Source organism: Macrosteles quadrilineatus, unplaced genomic scaffold, assembly GCF_028750875.1.
Source record: "Macrosteles quadrilineatus isolate MER2022 unplaced genomic scaffold, UCM_ALF_1.0 Scaffold_4__1_contigs__length_99947679, whole genome shotgun sequence".
NCBI classification, from domain to species: domain Eukaryota; kingdom Metazoa; phylum Arthropoda; class Insecta; order Hemiptera; family Cicadellidae; genus Macrosteles; species Macrosteles quadrilineatus.
Window position 1 is genome coordinate 20,573,882 of NW_026542597.1, and position 17,855 is coordinate 20,591,736.

General features: G+C 35.6%; 2 protein-coding genes across 4 annotated transcripts in view; both read left to right on the forward strand.

The window, feature by feature from the left end:
• The window catches only part of LOC128991268 (glutamate receptor ionotropic, kainate 2), an 80,596-nt gene extending 63,276 nt beyond the window's left edge, over positions 1-17,320 (forward strand). Inside the window, exons 7-20 of one of the 3 annotated variants that reach the window (XR_008490621.1) lie at positions 2,282-2,423; positions 3,054-3,206; positions 3,725-3,742; positions 4,221-4,373; positions 5,300-5,518; positions 5,751-5,957; positions 6,385-6,469; positions 6,916-7,054; positions 7,687-7,824; positions 9,618-9,816; positions 9,987-10,218; positions 10,642-10,757; positions 11,462-13,051; positions 14,931-15,042. Coding sequence is in view for 2 of the 3 variants with exons in the window: in XM_054413987.1 (XP_054269962.1) it covers positions 2,282-2,423; positions 3,054-3,206; positions 3,725-3,742; positions 4,221-4,373; positions 5,300-5,518; positions 5,751-5,957; positions 6,385-6,469; positions 6,916-7,054; positions 7,687-7,824; positions 9,618-9,816; positions 9,987-10,218; positions 10,642-10,757; positions 11,462-11,617; positions 14,931-15,107 (2,134 nt within the window). In the remaining variant the exon portion in view is untranslated. Of the gene's footprint in view, positions 1-2,281; positions 2,424-3,053; positions 3,207-3,724; positions 3,743-4,220; positions 4,374-5,299; positions 5,519-5,750; positions 5,958-6,384; positions 6,470-6,915; positions 7,055-7,686; positions 7,825-8,048; positions 8,187-9,617; positions 9,817-9,986; positions 10,219-10,641; positions 10,758-11,461; positions 13,052-14,930 lie in introns of all 3 variants that reach the window. The other 2 variants (XM_054413987.1, XM_054413986.1) reach the window with 2 other exon arrangements.
• Positions 408-1,520, forward strand: LOC128991269 (ubiquitin carboxyl-terminal hydrolase 2-like). The gene has a single exon (XM_054413988.1). The coding sequence runs from the start codon at positions 428-430 to the stop codon at positions 1,514-1,516; it is 1,089 nt and encodes a 362-aa protein (XP_054269963.1). The 5' UTR covers positions 408-427; the 3' UTR covers positions 1,517-1,520.
• Positions 17,321-17,855: the final 535 nt, after the last annotated feature.

Consider the following 17,855-nt stretch of genomic DNA (forward strand, 5'->3'; position numbering starts at 1 on the left):
TAGTCAAATAGCCAATTGAGGAATAAAAAACAGATCTTTCTCAAATTTTCTCAAGAAACAAACTTTTCAAATATTTACTGTTGTAATTTTTTGTAACTCTAATATACCGATAAAAAAAACAATGGCCCTGAATTAAAGTAAGTATAATTTATGAATAAGTACGATAAATAAACACTAACCACAACTGAAGCGAAAAACTTTTACAGTACTGCAAAGTTAATTTTTCCAAACATTAGATCACAACCAAAACCAAACAAACTACCATTGATTGAAGAAATCATGTTCATGATCAATAATATCATTCATTAGGAACTGTTTTTACTAGTGCTGGTAAACCGTATGTGATGGCAGTTAATAGTTTATTTACCATCAGCTGTTGTTTATTTATTTATTTTGAAAACATCAATCCTAAAATACACTTTCTAACATGGGCAATAATTCAAAAACGGAAGATAAAAGTCCTCTCAACAACAAAAGAGGCTTATATGGCTTACGCAACATTAGAAACATTTGTTACTTGAATGCTATAATTCAATGTCTTAGCAGTACCAGTCTACTTTTAGATTATGTTTTAAACCAGGAATACGTGAGTGATATTCGAAATCCTGAGACACTTCTGGTGATTGAAATGTTCGCAAATCTGATACAGGATATGTGGAATGATCAAACCATCCCGTCTTGGGCCATCCATGTGAGGAATGTACTTTCAAGATACAACCGAAGCTTTCTTGAAAACATCCACCATGATGCCCATGAGCTACTGAGATATCTGTTAGCAGCTCTTCATCAAGAGCTGAATAGAGCATCAAGTGAGAAGCGAACTCCTTCAGTCAAAAAGGAACAAGGCTATGATGGCTATGATGGTATCAGTTTTGATGAGGTGTGGCAAAAATACTTGAAAACAGACAACAGTAAAATACTTGACATATTCGGTGGGCTTTTAAAATCCACGTTGAAATGCACTCACTGTGGATTCTCATCCACCGTTTACGAACTCTTCTGGGATCTTTCTTTACCGATTCCTTTAGATTCTCCTGATGACAACCTGGATATTAACCACTGCTTGGAATTGTTCACTAAAGAAGAGGAACTAGATGGGGAAGATGAACCTTTCTGCGAAAAATGTAAAAGAAAACAAACCTGTCTGAAAAGAATATTGATTCAGAAGTTTCCTAAGGTTCTTGTTATCCACCTGAAGAGATTTTCCGGAGATCAAATGACTCGTAAAATTAACAGATTTGTTGACTTTCCCGTTGCTGCACTCAATATGGGCCTATATTCCACTGAGGCTGAATCCGATGATGTATTTTATAATTTATATGGAGTCGTAAACCACAGAGGAACCCCAGAGATCGGTCACTACACAGCATTTTGCAAGCATCCGTATTTTGGATCATGGCACGATTTCAATGACGTTTTTGTCACACCAATGAATATTAGCCACATTGACAAATCACTCGCATATATTCTATTTTATGAAATTGAAAGCTCTACACAAAGTATAACAAATTTGTAAAACAGCTACTGGTTTTATTTCCGTACTATCTATAATCGTCTTCAGTATTTTGTTGGACAAAAAAGGGTACAAGACATACAGATTAAGTGGGATTAATGTGGGATTAAGATATACAGATTTGTTGCTGCCCTTTAAAGATGCATCTAATTAAGTCACGTCTTTTCCTTTTAGTATTTCTGTCTTATGCATTTTTTGAAGTAACTTGGCTTGTTTGTTCCCTGCGCAAATTTTAAACAAGCCAGAAATCAAACAAAGCGATATATGTAATCAAAAATTTAAATCTTTTGATAAAGATCCTTTTTTTTATACAGACACTTTTTTCCAATTACATTTAAATACCTAAATAAAACATAAATCATGACTGGTTTAATCCTAATTCAATAGTGGAATTTTTGTGTGTGTTTAATCCTCGATCCGAAGATCTATGTATTTGGGGGATTTTGCTGACATTTTGTATTCATTACGTTATAAAACGAGTTTGCAAAATGGATCAGGATGTGGAATCTGTTCCAGTCCTCAGGTGAGAGATTATTTAAAACAACAATATTAGAACACAAATCCAGCCAAAGCTAAAACACCCGAAAGAAAAACCACATAGAAAATAATGGTCCATTTTCCGTCAAACTGGAACTCAAGTGAGAATAAATGCTAAGAGATAAATACTGGTACTGGTATCCAATTAACTAGCACCATTTTTATTTTCAATACCTGTGTTTAAAGTTATATTCAACGTTTGTTTATATGATATGTTTAACTTTCTTCCAGACCTTTGCTCAAGCAGATAAAGAACTCTGCAGAGTCCCACATAGTTCTTGATTGTTCTACGGAGAAGATCTACAATGTTCTCAAACAAGCACAGCAGATCGGCATGATGAGTGACTACCACAGCTATCTCATCACATCCTTGGTAAGTTTAATGTTGAGAATACAAAATCTTGTAGGATACCGACTATGATTTACCAAACCAAAAGGTAACTTATTCAACCATCAATGAAAAGAAGTTCATACTATCCAATCTAAATCAGCCACAGCAAGATTGGATCACGGAAAAGATTGAACACCATTGTTCTTTAATTGTTCAAACAACTTCAATCACAGCTAGATGAAGAGAGTTTTTGAGTCAATAAAATGTTATTAACGTATAAAATAGGAACTTGGTTTTTTTCATGATGGACGACAAATTTTTTAAAGGTGCCTTGCTATTATTGATTAGATTAGCATCTTATAGTTTGGTGTGAAAGAAACTGGATTGATTATAAAGACGCCTGTATTACTTGTAGGTACTTGGACCACTTTCCCTTAAAGCATTTAATATAAGCTACCTACCTACATGGAGAAGTCTGAAGATGTAGTGCACCAGTGAATTAAGTTCTGGTAGATAGTTTGTAAGAAACAATAATCTCCACTGGTGAGTCCAATCCTAGTAATGTTCATGCTTTAAAATTGCATAGTGCAAGACAACCATCACTGCGGCCATCCAAATGTGGTTAGGAACATTTTGCACATACACCACTTGTATTCATTGGTTTGTTTGCAGGATCTGCACAGTGTGGACCTGGAGGAGTTCAAGTACGGAGGAACCAACATTACGGCTCTGCGTCTTGTAGACCCTGACAAGCCTGAGCTACAGAAGGTGGTGAGGGATTGGAGTGCAGGGGAAAGGCGCAAGGGAGAACCTCATCATGTGGGGGTCAGTCTAACATGTCAGGATGAAATAACAGTAAACAATCGTGAGAACCGCAGAAATTTATCTATCAATCTAATCAGTTTATGATTTTAAAATTACCTTTGAAGGCAACGCCAATGTTTTTTCACTTGGCAAGTTTCTTGACCAGCCTAATACATCCTTGGGAAGAGGTTTCTTTTGGGTAGAATGATTTTGTGGCCCAAAATCAGTTTGGGAGTAGTGAAGAGCAAGGGTGAGACACGAGAAAAATCATCTCTAGGTCAGTCTATAATTTTTTGGCAATGGATTTGCAGTTGATAATTGCAAATACATCACGAAATCCTTTAAAATTCTCACCTCTAGATTGCCTATGGAGATTATGTCAAATCTCTTCACATACGGGTTTTCCGATCCAATTCAATCCGACCTTGGGAAGGGTTTGTCTTGATTAGAAGTACTAAGAATCATTTTAATTCATATCACTCCAGACAGTAAGTTTATGTTTTTAATGTGTTTGTTTCATGCTGCTTCTGACTGTGCAGAATCTTACATTCATAAAGGTAGGTGAAAATATTAAACTTTTAGTTTAGATCAGTCATCATTTTTGTACATGTTGTAAAATATATCCTAAAATAAGGAATTACGAGCAACAGAAACACAACAAAACAAGCCTTAAATATTTAAGAACAGAGTGGGAAGTTCACTTGCTGTGACCAAATTCTATCACCACAGTTATTTCTCATAAAAAGTTATCTCTGTCTTGATTTTTTACAACACAGGTATTCTAACACCATTATCTTTGTACATTGTTAAATTAACGACTTACAAACTATGATCTATTTTTTCCTATTCATCAAACCTTTGACTATCTGTGAAGTATAGCTCTAATAAAAACTATAAAACTTAAGGAAATCAGTGCATAAAATTAATTAATTATCACCCTATCACCACAAAAAACTCAAGTCATGACTCAGCTCATCAATCATTTCCCTTACCTACTGTTATGCAGATGGCAGATGATTCTTTTCTTTTCCACAGACTGAGACAGCGTTGATGTACGATGCTGTACATCTGTTTGCCAAGGCTCTTCACGATCTCGACAGTTCTCAGCGTATTGACATCAAGCCGTTAAGTTGCGATGCTGTGGACACATGGCCTCATGGGTACAGTCTCATCAACTACATGAAGATTGTGAGTACTGGTTGGACAGTTGGTCTAGTGGTAAATATTTTCAAATGGCCAAGAATCAAATCCGTCTAATTGCCAATGGGTTTTAGCTTTGCGATAATACCACAGTGGCGGATCCAGAACAGTCACAAGAGGGGGAGTGAAACGGGGGGTGTGGGGGGTTCCGGGGTACCCCTGAAAAATGTGTGCAAACTAAGTCTCCTAAATGGCAGTTTTATACCATTTCTTTGTCCAAAGTTAGTGTGACAAATTATTTAATGCAATGTGTATGCACTAGGCCTACTGTATTACATGCAGTAAAAATTATATAGGTATGTATGCCCGAGGGGGGGGCGAGGGGGTGACCGGTTACTGGATCCGCCAATGTAATACACATTGCCAAACATTAACACACACATTACGCACATTACACATTGCGCATGTGTGTTACATTGCCAATGTAATGTGTGTGTGTTATGGTCCCATCACCATCGGTCTCTCATGTAATCAACTTAATCAAAATTTTGAGATTTGTCATTTGTCCACTCATAAAAAAATACAAAAAATTTTACTCTTTGACTAAATACTATTGTGAAGTAGACATTCTATTACTGCGTTAAAGTTGGGCCCAAGTTTGGAATAGGGTAAGTGCTGTCAAAATTACTTTTTCTTCCTCACAGAAACTTTTAAATTTTAATCCTTCAAAACTGAATTAGCTTTATTGTAGAGTAGAGCGTCTTTCTCCAAACAGAAAAAAAGGAGAGTGATTCAAAAACTTTATTAACATGCCTTTGGTTTGCCTAATAGTTGATGAACTTGAACATGAACTTTTAACCACATTGGTTTTCTTACTGTCTTCCAAACCACTATAATGATAAAATTCAGCTTGTCACTCTTCTTATTTTTATCTTAACTTTGGTGGTTTTAAATTGGATGTTAATTTGTTTTAGGTGGAGATGAGGGGTCTGACCGGAGTAATTAAGTTTGACAACCAAGGGTTCCGATCAAACTTTGTGTTGGATATCGTAGAACTGACGAAAGAAGGACTGACCAAGATTGGAACTTGGAATTCCACAGAAGGCGTTAACTTCACCCGTACATACGGCGAAGTTTACACCCAAATAGTGGAGAGCTTACAGAATAAAACATTCATCGTCACAACAATCTTGGTGAGTGTTGTAATAGATCAAAATTAATCATCAATGAAAATTTAAAAAATGACATGGAAAACCTGAGACAATAATTAATTATATGTTGATTACTTGTGCTTGACAATTAATTAGTTGTTGACACCTTAACCATTATGCTTTTCTATGATTCAAATAAGTAAATGACCATCTCTTTGACCGAGTTTGTGAACAGCGCAGTTGTCTAATCAGTATTGTAATTAATGACTTTCAGAGCTCGCCCTACTGTATGAGGAAGGACTCAAGTGAGAAACTGACAGGAAACGCTCAGTTTGAGGGATATTCCCTAGACTTGATCCACGAGATTTCCAAAATACTCGGCTTCAACTACACGTTCAGACTTGTACCGGACGGGAAATATGGGAGTTTGAACCGAGAGACGAAAGAATGGGACGGGATGATGAAGGAGCTCTTGGATCAGGTAAGAAAAAGTAAACTAGTCAAAAATACTTCAGTCCATGCAGATTTCGTTTACCTACAAATTCAAGAGTCAGGGAACCATCTAAGAGCCTAACTGCAAAATGGCATAGTTCGATCTGAACAATCACTAGGAAATAAGGGACTAATGAGATCCAGACACAAACTTGAATGAACAACATATACTTGATTGAGTTTAAAAACCTTACCTGGCTTATGGAAACAGAGTACTTGAGTGGGTGTGTACCTCAAAATCACTTTTTGGAATAAAAAAAAGGTTATGTTTGTTTGGGATACATTTATCAAACTAAAGCGTTTGGGATTTCCATCTAAGAAATTAGAAGCTATGTTTAAAGTGAAAACATTCAGATTAACAACAAATAATTAAATTGATTTGACTGTTGTTCAATTGTGGGTTGTGTTGTTTTCAGAGAGCAGATTTAGCAATTGCTGACCTCACTATTACTTATGACAGAGAGCAAGCCGTCGACTTCACAATGCCTTTTATGAATCTCGGTAAGTATCGTAACGGAACTAATTATGTTTAATAAAAAATCTGTACTTTGTTAGCACATGTTTGAACAGGTCATCCCAGTAGATTATTTGTAAGTGTACAAACAAACAGTTGCATCTTGTGGAAGCTTCTCAAGCAATGTTTTAAATTGAAATTTTAAGTGTTTCTTAAAGTTAATTGTTTTAAAATAATCACAATCTTATATAAGGTCAGAACACATTGTAAAGATAGATTGATCTACTACTTATCAAATTATTCCCGGAATGATTTTCTGTAGTCATTTAGCGTGATCGACATTGGGAAATTCACCTTTCAGTAGTTGGTACGACTCCTGAGAAGGGAATTTCGGTAGTGGGGGTATAGCTGACGAGCCACAGTGCAACATTGGAAAGCGCTTTTTGGGTACCTGCAAGTCTACATTGTTTTTGTCACATAATCATTCTTTCAGGAATCAGCATCTTGTACAGGAAGCCCATCAAGCAACCACCAAATCTGTTCTCATTCCTGTCCCCTCTATCTCTGGATGTCTGGATATACATGGCTACAGCCTACCTCGGTGTCTCTGTACTGCTCTTCATACTGGCTAGGTAATGTACTTTAGTGTACCACTGCTGTTTAAGCTCTTATACTATTGGGCGGGAGATTGCAACAAATTCCTGATAACTATGACAATCTTGGGCAAAGGATTATAGTGCTCGCTTAGTATTCAGCTGGTTTAATCCTTTTTGATGTTGGTTATAGTTGAAAACTGGACCCATATTTAGTCAACGGGTTTCAAAAATGGTCTTGGCTTAGAAACAGCTGATTTTAGTCAGTATTACGTGTGCATCACTGTCTTTAACAGTATGGAATTGGACCGTTTGTAATGCCACAGAGGAGTTAAAGAGAGAAAACATCCAATTAGTCCAGCAATTAGCGAATTAGATGTCTATAGCATAAAATGGCTGTGCCATGTGGTAGTTCTCATGATTGCTAATAGATAACATCAAGGTGCAACAGGTCTAAAGGTTTATAAGTTCCGACGGATGGCTTGCTTGTTTGTTCTAGGTTCACATGTTGGATGCGAACTGTGAATCTTCAGTTTGACGGATTTTACCACAAAGCTACGATTGACGTACCATGTTGATTCTAGGTTTTGTCACATCTCACAGATGGATTATGAGAATCTCCAGTTCCAGCCTGTTACCACAGCACAGTTTACATGCGATGCTCATTTTAGGTTCACCCCCTACGAATGGCAGAACCCTCATCCGTGCAATCCGAACCCGGACCATCTGGAGAACCACTTTAGTCTCCCAAACTGTCTCTGGTTTGCCATTGGCTCACTGATGCAACAGAGCTGTGACTTTTTGCCCAAGTAAGCAAAAAATTCACAAGCGTCGTCCCGATCTCTGCGGGCCACATTTGCCGATAGTAGCACAGCGGTAAACAAACGTAATAACTAAATGTGATGAACAAGTCTCATACTGATGTCAGTTATGAAAAGTACGATTTTACTATCTGTAAAGTGGCCAGCCGAGGGAAGGAAGGAATGTTGTCGTAGAGTCGAGTAGTGATTTGTGCATGTCTGTGACTGTACAGGTTCAGTCCGTATGAATGGGACAATCCGCATCCGTGCAATGACCAACCCGATGTTTTGGAAAACCAATTCTCTCTCCTCAACTCACTCTGGTTCACGATTGGCTCTCTCATGCAGCAAGGCTCGGACATTGCCCCCAAGTGAGTCCACATCTTACCGTAGTGACACAGTAGTAGAAACTATTCCACTCCTTACAAACTGTTTTACATAAATAAAATCGTCCTCGGTCAATCTTTGAGGATATTTTAAGCAGTTTTTGATTAATTTAAATTCGGTGTGTAAATTATCATTTTTTTATTACAACCCAATCTGTTAAGAGCACAAGTAAGTATTGCTTAAAGCATGGTGCTTTTAAATGTTTTCATTTCATTTGCATGTTGATGTAATCAAATGTATTCTAGTTTACAGTTCCATATACTAATCCGTTTCAGTTATCTGTGCTTAATTTCTCTTCTTGGATCTGGTCAAGGACTAAGCTTCCTCATCTAACCCTATACCTCTATAGATTTACTTCCTCCATCATTTGCCATATTAATCCTATCCTCTCCACAAATATCTTCACTTTGTATAACCTCTTTCTTTTCTGTCTTAATCTTGATGTTCTTCTTTTTATCAACATCAACCCCATTCTCATCAGAAATATCTGTTCTCATGTCCTCACTATATCAACTTGTTTTTTAAAGTTCTTTTCAAGTTATCTTTCTTTAAGTAACCTCATATTACATTCATGAGTAGATTAAGTATACTTCTGAAGTTTTGTCCTAGGTTGCTTCTTGTGGTGATTCAATGTCGTAGAGACAATGTGCCACTGTATTGGAAATGATAATAATGTGTATTAACTCAATATTTGTAATCTGTAGGTGACAAAAATAAAGGAAACTTTGAATATTACAAGTTGTCTTCTTAACATGTTGTAAAATAAGAGGCAAGTTGTCCTATAAGGCTAGAGCTTAAGGGCGATTCAGTTTTTCTCTCCCATTTTAGAGAAAAATACACATAAAATGCTCGATTCTGTGGTTTAATGATCAAAGACGAGCATTAGTTTATAGGTATAGATAGTTCCTTTAGTTTGAAATATTTTAAAGTTTATGAATAAACAAGAAGTAAACTGTAAACAGCAAAATACATTCTACATGCTGAAAAAATTTAACTTTATCCTCATCTGATCCATAAGATTTACAGATCTGTATAAGAATTAATTAATTTTTTTCATACCATCATCTTCTTTTTCTTAATTTAAAATTTACTATTGGTGATGATGAAGTTTGTTAAACAAATATGTTGCCAGACTGTTTCCAACACTGATTTACTAAAACAGAAGTTTCGCTGTTTCGGCATCCATAACCTTGGTGGGAAAGAACCTAGAAAATAACACAATTAGTTCAAAATACTTATCAAATAAAAGTATCTTCAGTTATTCACAAATCTTTTGCTGCGACGATGGTAATGTAAAAAATAACCTTCTATAACCAATATTTTTCCTTAAAAATCATGTTAAAAAGCTTTAGATGTCGTTAATTTGAGTTACTCATTGCTGAAAGTGTTCATAATCCAAGTGATCTTTGTCACAGAGCGGTGTCCACTCGGATGGTGGCTGGGATGTGGTGGTTCTTCACTCTGATCATGATCTCCTCCTACACGGCCAACCTTGCAGCCTTCCTGACAGTGGAGAGGATGGACTCGCCCATCGAGAGTGCCGAGGATTTGGCCAAGCAGACAAAGATCAAGTACGGAGCGCTAAGAGGAGGATCTACAGCGGCGTTCTTCAGGGTAAGATTACATGGATGTTACAGGTTAACTATGGCAGAATTAATTACCTTAGACTAATGTTTGTAATATTTCTTTTTTTTATTGACCTATCACTACCACTCAGTTTATACACCTTAAATTATTTTTTCTGTAAGAATTCTATAGGGAACTACAGTTCAATAATTTTCTAGGACTCCAACTTCTCGACTTACCAGCGCATGTGGTCTTTTATGGAGTCTGCTCGCCCGAGTGTGTTTACATCCTCGAATCTGGAGGGAGTGGAGCGAGTGATCAAGGGAAAAGGCAGCTATGCTTTCCTCATGGAGTCAACAAGTATCGAGTACGTCATAGAGAGGAACTGCGACCTAACCCAGGTGGGGGGTCTGCTGGACTCCAAGGGATACGGAATTGCCATGCCTCCCAGTAAGTATATGGTTGGGGTTATTAATTAGGTAGGTATGTTACTGTATTAAAATATTATTGGTGCCAAATAAAACCAATGAAAGGGTTATTGGTGACATAAATGAGCTAAGGGGAAAAAATGATCATCTTTGCATACTTCAGTGGTAATGGTAAATAAGTCGATCTATGAAATAAGAAGTAAGGCTTCCCTCTCACAAACACTACTAATTAGGTCTTATACAATTGTGTTAAAGACAGAAACTTATTAGCAAAAGATGGCATTTGAGCCTCGTTGAAATGCCACCACTTGGTAACTTTTCAAAACACTTGAACCGCACCAACCATAACAATGACAACTAAAGTAAAACACTAACTTGCGTTAGCCTTTGCCTAAAATGAACATTAACACAGTGCTTCGACAATCAACACCATATTTATTTGTAGATTCACCCTACAGAACTGCTATCAGCGGAGCGATATTGAAACTGCAAGAAGAGGGAAAACTGCACATTTTAAAAACACGTTGGTGGAAAGAGAAGCGAGGAGGCGGATCTTGTAGGGTAAGCTTGTTTATGATTATGGATTCATGAGTAGGTACAGTGTTCACCTAATAATCAGCAAAGCGGCCAGTTTGATTCAGAGAACAGAAACTTTTGATGGTTGAAAGTTTGACCCAGTTGTTTTTGTTAGGCTAATGAATAGCTTAACATAGGCTGTAAAAAAGCAACAAAAAGGATCTGATGGTCATAGTACAGTTCTCCTTAAAATGTTGGACCAAAACCCAGAGCGGCCAAGAGAGGGTTAATTTAAGAGTAGGACACCTATCAATCGTCGCCAACTGCCCTTTTGTAGACCTAACAGCCAACATTGGATGCACCGAGAATCACTTTCTCTTTTGCGGTACCTACAATTCAAATTAACTACATCAACTAAATCCTCAACTTCTATCTTGACACTGAAACTTGGCATACACGCATTGTCATGGTTGTAATTGTGGCCATGTTAAGCTCTGGCTGTAAAGTGTACGTCAACGACTAGTCGAGGATTATTCCTGGTAATGGTCAGGCTAGTGCGCCATTGTCCATACACTTATACGTCTTTTAAATATGCAAAATTATGTCTCTTAATTTCTTCATGTCTCTTGACTTCTCTTAGTAAAATTTGAATGAGATGGTCATGAAAATCATTTAGTTTTGAAAGCTGTCGACTAAAATTCACCTCTCCAAGAAAATGTTGGTAACATTCCTAAATAAATTACTTGCAGGATGATACCACCAAGAGTAGCAGTGCTGCCAACGAGCTAGGACTAGCCAACGTAGGAGGTGTGTTCGTCGTGCTGATGGGAGGGATGGGCGTGGCGTGTGTCATCGCAGTCTGCGAGTTTGTCTGGAAGTCTCGCAAGGTCGCAGTGGAGGAACGGGTGAGCAGTCCCCTTACTTGACCCCTAACCCCTGACCTAGGGGACACCCCTAACTGAACGAGTAAAACAACGAGAAAACTCTGAGGCAAATATTTTGTAAAATAACTGCAGCTGTGTTTTTCAGTTTTAAAAGTGTTACTCTAAACAGTTGAATGTTTTGGAGGTTGTAAATTCTGTGTAAATTGTAACAGAGAATTTGTTGTAATTGATTTTACAGTTTTAGCTTGGTAAGAAAATAGTACAATAATCCCAAGATTGGTGATACACTTTAAATTCCCTGCAATAATGTGTTAGATGGTATTTGACAGTGTTATCTGATAAAAAAAGACAAGAGGTACAAGCAGATTCGAGCTGTTACCCTATCACAACAAAGAAGATTTGAAATTTTCAGTAGGAGAAAGCAACTCCACTTTTCAACCAATTACAGCTGCTTCATCTCATTCATCAGTAGTAGTTCTAAGGGGGGGGGGGCTACAGGGGCTAAAACCCACCCATTAGTCCCCTGAAAAAACTAAATATATACATACATTCGTTCCTTAAAAACGTAACGGAGGTTTTTAAACACAGTTCTAGATTTTTTAAATGGCTTAAGAAAGTAACCTTAACTGCTTTAAAAAATACCAAATCTTCCATTAGAAGACTCCCTGGATCCCCCCTCCTTTTCTTACAGGGAGTATCTCCCGATCCCCCCTGGTAGCCCCCCTAACAGGGTCCTAGAACTGCCACTGTCACTAATGAAACTTTTATTTCTTTTGCCAGTGAATTTATTTCTTATAAGTAACTATTAATTTACTACACCTTTGAAGAAAAGATTTTTTGTTTGATTAAAATAACCCAAACAAGTTTATCACTGTAATAAATAAACTCAAGTGTTGTGTAAATACCTGTGTAAAAACTTAAACATCAAAATAAATGGTTTAAGGTAATCAATAAATGTCTTGTCTTCTTTATGGATTTTACTAAGAATATTTGTAAATATGTAAAATGTTTAAAGGGCGTACTTGTTTACAATACCATTACATTATTGTTTTGTGAATAATCTGTTAAATATTCAACGTTATGTACTTGAAAATTTATAGTTGCAATTTATATTTTACAAACAGGCTCAATAGACAATAATTATTTGTTTAAGTTTTGTAACTAGACAGTCTTTATTAAGAAAATTCTTCTTGGATGCTCTTTCTTAAAAATATTGATAATAAACTGCTAAACTGTAGAAACATAACAAAAAAGAACCCAACCTATGTTTCTGGTATTATTTGAGCAATATAAACAACTAAACAAAGGTGTGAAAAAGTCACTATGTCAAACAAAAATTGTTTGAATTCAAATTTTGTTCAATTAGTTTTAGTTGTAAGGATGATATTGATAAGAATGAAGACTGTGTAAGTGTATTTCGGCTTTTGTTTGTGCCGACTGGAAATTTACCAGGAGGTAAGAACATCATTTAAATATCTGTTAGCGGTAGATATTAGATTCATTGTCTTCAAAGTTGTATAAGTAGTGTTTATGTTATGAACACTATTACAAAAAGTAAAAGTCATTACATTGTAATATTCAAGACAAAACTGCTGGTGATTGTCATAGTCCATGTTGTGGTTTTGCAGCAGATAAATTAGCAGGATTTTAATAAATTTACCTCTGGAAACTCTATTGCAAGCCTTTTTTATGAGGGTGGATTTATTGGTATTTTGTAATATTGAAAAATTATGCTTTTAAGGACAAGTTTCATTTAGGAAATTGAAACTGCAACTAGTTTGTTGCATTTTGAATGGCCCTACACTAATCCTTTTGCTTGCTAACACACACCAACTGCACTTTTAGTGAAGTAGTTTTCACAAAACCACGTGTTTTTACACTAAGATTAGCTTTTTCAACTATCCCCAAAAGATAGTCATTATTAACTGTGTTAGTTATTAGTCAATTTTACAAGATTATTTGATGACTTCAGGACTGAATTATGATTAATTGAATTTAAAATATACAAAATAACTAGTAATTGTACCTGCAGGTGTTAAATATAGTTTCCACAGTCACCCGACAAAGTGGGATTCCTTGTACAGATTATAGTACAGAAAGCCTTACTTTGGCACACACCAGTATTCCAACCAAACAACACAAAACAGCGGGCTTTTAATATGGACTTAATCTGTGTAAGCTTGAATATAAGTTGGCAACACTTTACAATATTACGACTACGATCAGCTGGTGCAGCATTTACTATTTCGTTCAATGTTTGGATTTAACCTAACTTAAAAACGTGTTGTACCGTGATTGAAATACTAATTATTTATATGATTTATAGTAACTGTAGGAAAAATATAAAGTGTAACATGAGTGCAAACTGCCTTTGCTGCACTCGAGAAGCTTTCTACATTCTTCTCATGTGCAGCAAAGTGCCATTTCGCCCACTAGACAAAAATAACTATTCTTTTGCTTTGGTATGGATTTGCACTTAATTAATCAGTATCAAAACAATAGCAAAGAATAATTTGTTTCTTCAAGCACAAATAAACAACTATTTTTTTCAAATTTATTTATATTTTATAGTAACTAATCACATAATCGAAAAAAGCTAAAACCTTGCCAAGCTGCCCCGAGTGTAAACTTGTGTTATATTTCTAACAATTAGGTGAAAGATTTACCTTTGTTAGTAAAGGTTACTCCATTGAACGGAAATATGGGTCAAGGCTTACTTTACATTGAACTATTTAATACAACTTCCTACTTCTCAAACTACCAAAAAGAAAAGTGATTGATATTTTGCATATTTTTTGCCAGAATATAGTATAACTATTACCTAATGTTATTTTACTGTTTGTGTTAAGAAACTTAAATTTCAAATTGGACAACAGAACTGAGCTAGAGATATGTTGTTTTTTTAAGGAGTCAGAAAACATGCAATAATTTGTAATTTTCTTTCATTTCTGGTTCTGACAGTACACAGCTTAGTAAAAAAGTGAAATAAATGAAAAGTTTACAAAAATAATACTGCCAATGTGCAAAAAGGGAACACATGGGGAAAGTTAGACCAATGCAATTTAAGTTTTAATAGTTCAAAAAACTTGGATCCAATTCAAAATTCCGTTAGAAATGGGAAAAGCTACTTAAACCAATTTGACAATATTTACTGGTATTCAATTTCCTGACTTTCATCAGAGTATATATCAGCGATACAGGTAATACACAAATCTATTCCAGTTCAAAAAACAATGAACCATGATTACGTCAAATTAAAACGCTAAAACACAAAATAGGATTGTAAAATGGCGTAGTGTACTCCAAGTTTTAACAGATTTTTATTATGTTTCAGACTTCTTTGTGTTCTGAAATGGCAACTGAGCTAAGGTACGCGTTCTGTTGCCATGGTTCCACACGCCCAGCACGTAAAAAACCCCCCATCGGACCCCCGGCTACAGAGCCCCCTAGGTTTATGCCCCTTGGACCGTACCCTCAGTATGGCTTTATCAGTAAGGAGCCTCTTGCCTGAGGACTACCTTCAGGAAGTGCTCGCTTACAGGAGTACTCCTTCTGAATTCATTTGACGAGGACCAAAGGTCGTAGAAAGTTTTTGCACAACACACCATATTTTGATGTTCGGGATTTGGATACTGAAGTAGACATCCTATCTATATGAACTAGATATAGTCATTTTGTTGTTGAAAAACACCACAGTCACTCACAGCGTGTGCTTGTGTCTAAATTTTCCCAAAAGTTCAACATTTTGGTAATTGAAGTGGAAGAGGCTATAGACAAGATGTTGTAGGACAAGTTGACATTCTGTGTGCACAACATAGATTAGAAATTAAAAATTCACTGTGATGATCAAATTAAACTTAAAAAACCTTCTAAAACTGACCACATCTTTAACATGCAAATGGGGTGTCTCCTCTTCAAGGTCAAAGGTCGCAGTAATAAAAATTGACAAGGCATACTCTGATAATCTAGAGAAAGGAAATTTTAGATTTCTCGTCCCACCAAGGTTATCATTTTAGTTCAACAAACGTTCAGCAAAATTGTTGAATTGTGTAATCATTCCTCCTCTAATGTCATACAGTATAGAGTTGTTTGTCATTGAAACATGTTCCAACTTAGGCTCAGCAAGAAACTAGCATTGGTTTAAAGTTTAATAAATATAGCACGGTCCACAAGAGTCTGCAGTTGAGGGAGGAGCCTATTTACCACGTGACTTCGAAGGAGCCAATGAAGACAGTGTGGTGTTGCTAAATCTAATAATACCAGCTGATTTGAAAATATTGTTTAGTATATTTTAATTAGTGTCGAAAAGTAGTGAACGGGCGATGTTGCAACCTCAAGCTAGTCCAGTCTTGCTATTGGCTGCCACCAACTGCAGACTCTCATGGCCCCTAATATAGGTGTCTCTACAACCATATTTTTCTCCATTCCGAGTCGGATTGCCATTTCACATGACTAATACAGAGGGTTTGTCAGAATACAAGTGATAAACGGGGAACAAAGATTTTATAGCTCTAACCACACCAAACATGATTGTATATAGTATTTTTCAATAGTAAATCTTAATTGTATAGTTTATTTATCCGTCTGCAAAGTTGTTTTAACCAAATATAAAAATTTGGAGGATAAAAAGTTTGATTGAATCCAAAAGAATTTTGTGTATTTTTTTACACTATCGAGCAATAAAAAGCTGATAGCTCCAAACAAAAATTATATAACCCTCAAAAAATTGTTTCAAGATGTTAACATCTTCCAGAGTTTGATTATGTTTGATGGATTAACATATAGATGTTCTTTTTTAAACTTTTTTGTGTGAATATGTAGGTTTCATTGCAAAACCAAACAATTTTACACGTAATAGTAGTTTCCAGGTTTTATAAATAAGAGCCAATGTCTTTTCAAACCACTTTGCAGACTGATAAAACATAAATATTCCATAATTGTTTTCTCTTGTGTTAAAATTTAAATGTCATATCAATTGGAATATGACAGTGCCAAAAACCAGTATTATTAGCAAGTAAGTAAGGATATTGTTGTGATAAAAGCATAAATCATACATTTAAATTCTTTTCTTCTTCATATGTGTAGGTAAAGTATTTTATATACTTGGGTACAATTCATTGAATGTAACCTGTGCGTTTTATTGAATTGTAAAACTAGTGTAATGATTTTTGTGCCAAGTTGGTTAGTTGTGTATAGACGTTTAAGGGTTTGCCATTTCTACGCGGGAATAAAAATGAACCTTCATGCTATTTGGAAAATGAAATATTTTATGTTATATTTCTTCCTTTTCTAAACACACATGATTTTTTTGAAATTTAGGAATGAATCAAAAGTGGAAGAGTCCCACATGAGATTTTTTCTTTCAAAAATTGGCCTACATGTTCTTAAAATTGCAAGATAAAAGTTAACGTAGTTATTTAACCTGTCAAAACCAACAAATAATGTAAAAACATCAACAAGGTTTTTACAGAAAATTAAATTAAAAAATAAAGATCTATAACCAATCTATTTAAAGTATTAAAGGTTCATTTTCAAATTTGTACAAAGTTCTGAAAAACTTCTTGATGTGTTGTTGCATTTATCTTGTCTAAGTATATAGCCTATGTGTGTACATAGTTTTTCACCTTTCATACAGGTTTAAGATTAGTTGTAACTGTCCAAAGATTTGTATACACTTTTTATAATATTGATTATATACTGTAAATAATGTATATATATGCTAATTAAAACGATTTATGTTTATTGTGTGTTTTTTTTTCAAAGATGCCCTGTTTCATATTTAATTTGTTGTTGTGCAAGGAAAGGAACAATTGTTGCACAAAGCTTGCTTGTATTGCCTGGCAAAAATCAATGCAGCTTAGATAAACTAATTTGTTCTTGTATGACTGTTTGGTAGTCAATGAGAAAGATCCCCAATTACAGAGAGAAAACTCTCATCTACACCTTAGATATTAATCTGTTTTGTTTCTTAGACGAACCTGGTGCCTACAGTGGGCTCATACTACCAGATTACTTCCATACAAAATACCTAACAACCAGAGAAATTTATTTGTTGCCTTCAAGTCAGATATCCAGTGATCTAGTCCATGGGCTAGGGGGGCTTGAGACCCCACGTTGACCTCATGCTTTCAGATTGTGCAGTAAAAACATACAAGTTAATAAAACAATTATCCGTCCAGTACTTCTGTATGGATTCAGAAAATTGGGATTCAGAATAAAAATTAGTAAAGACGATTAATATGTTTGAAAATAAAATATT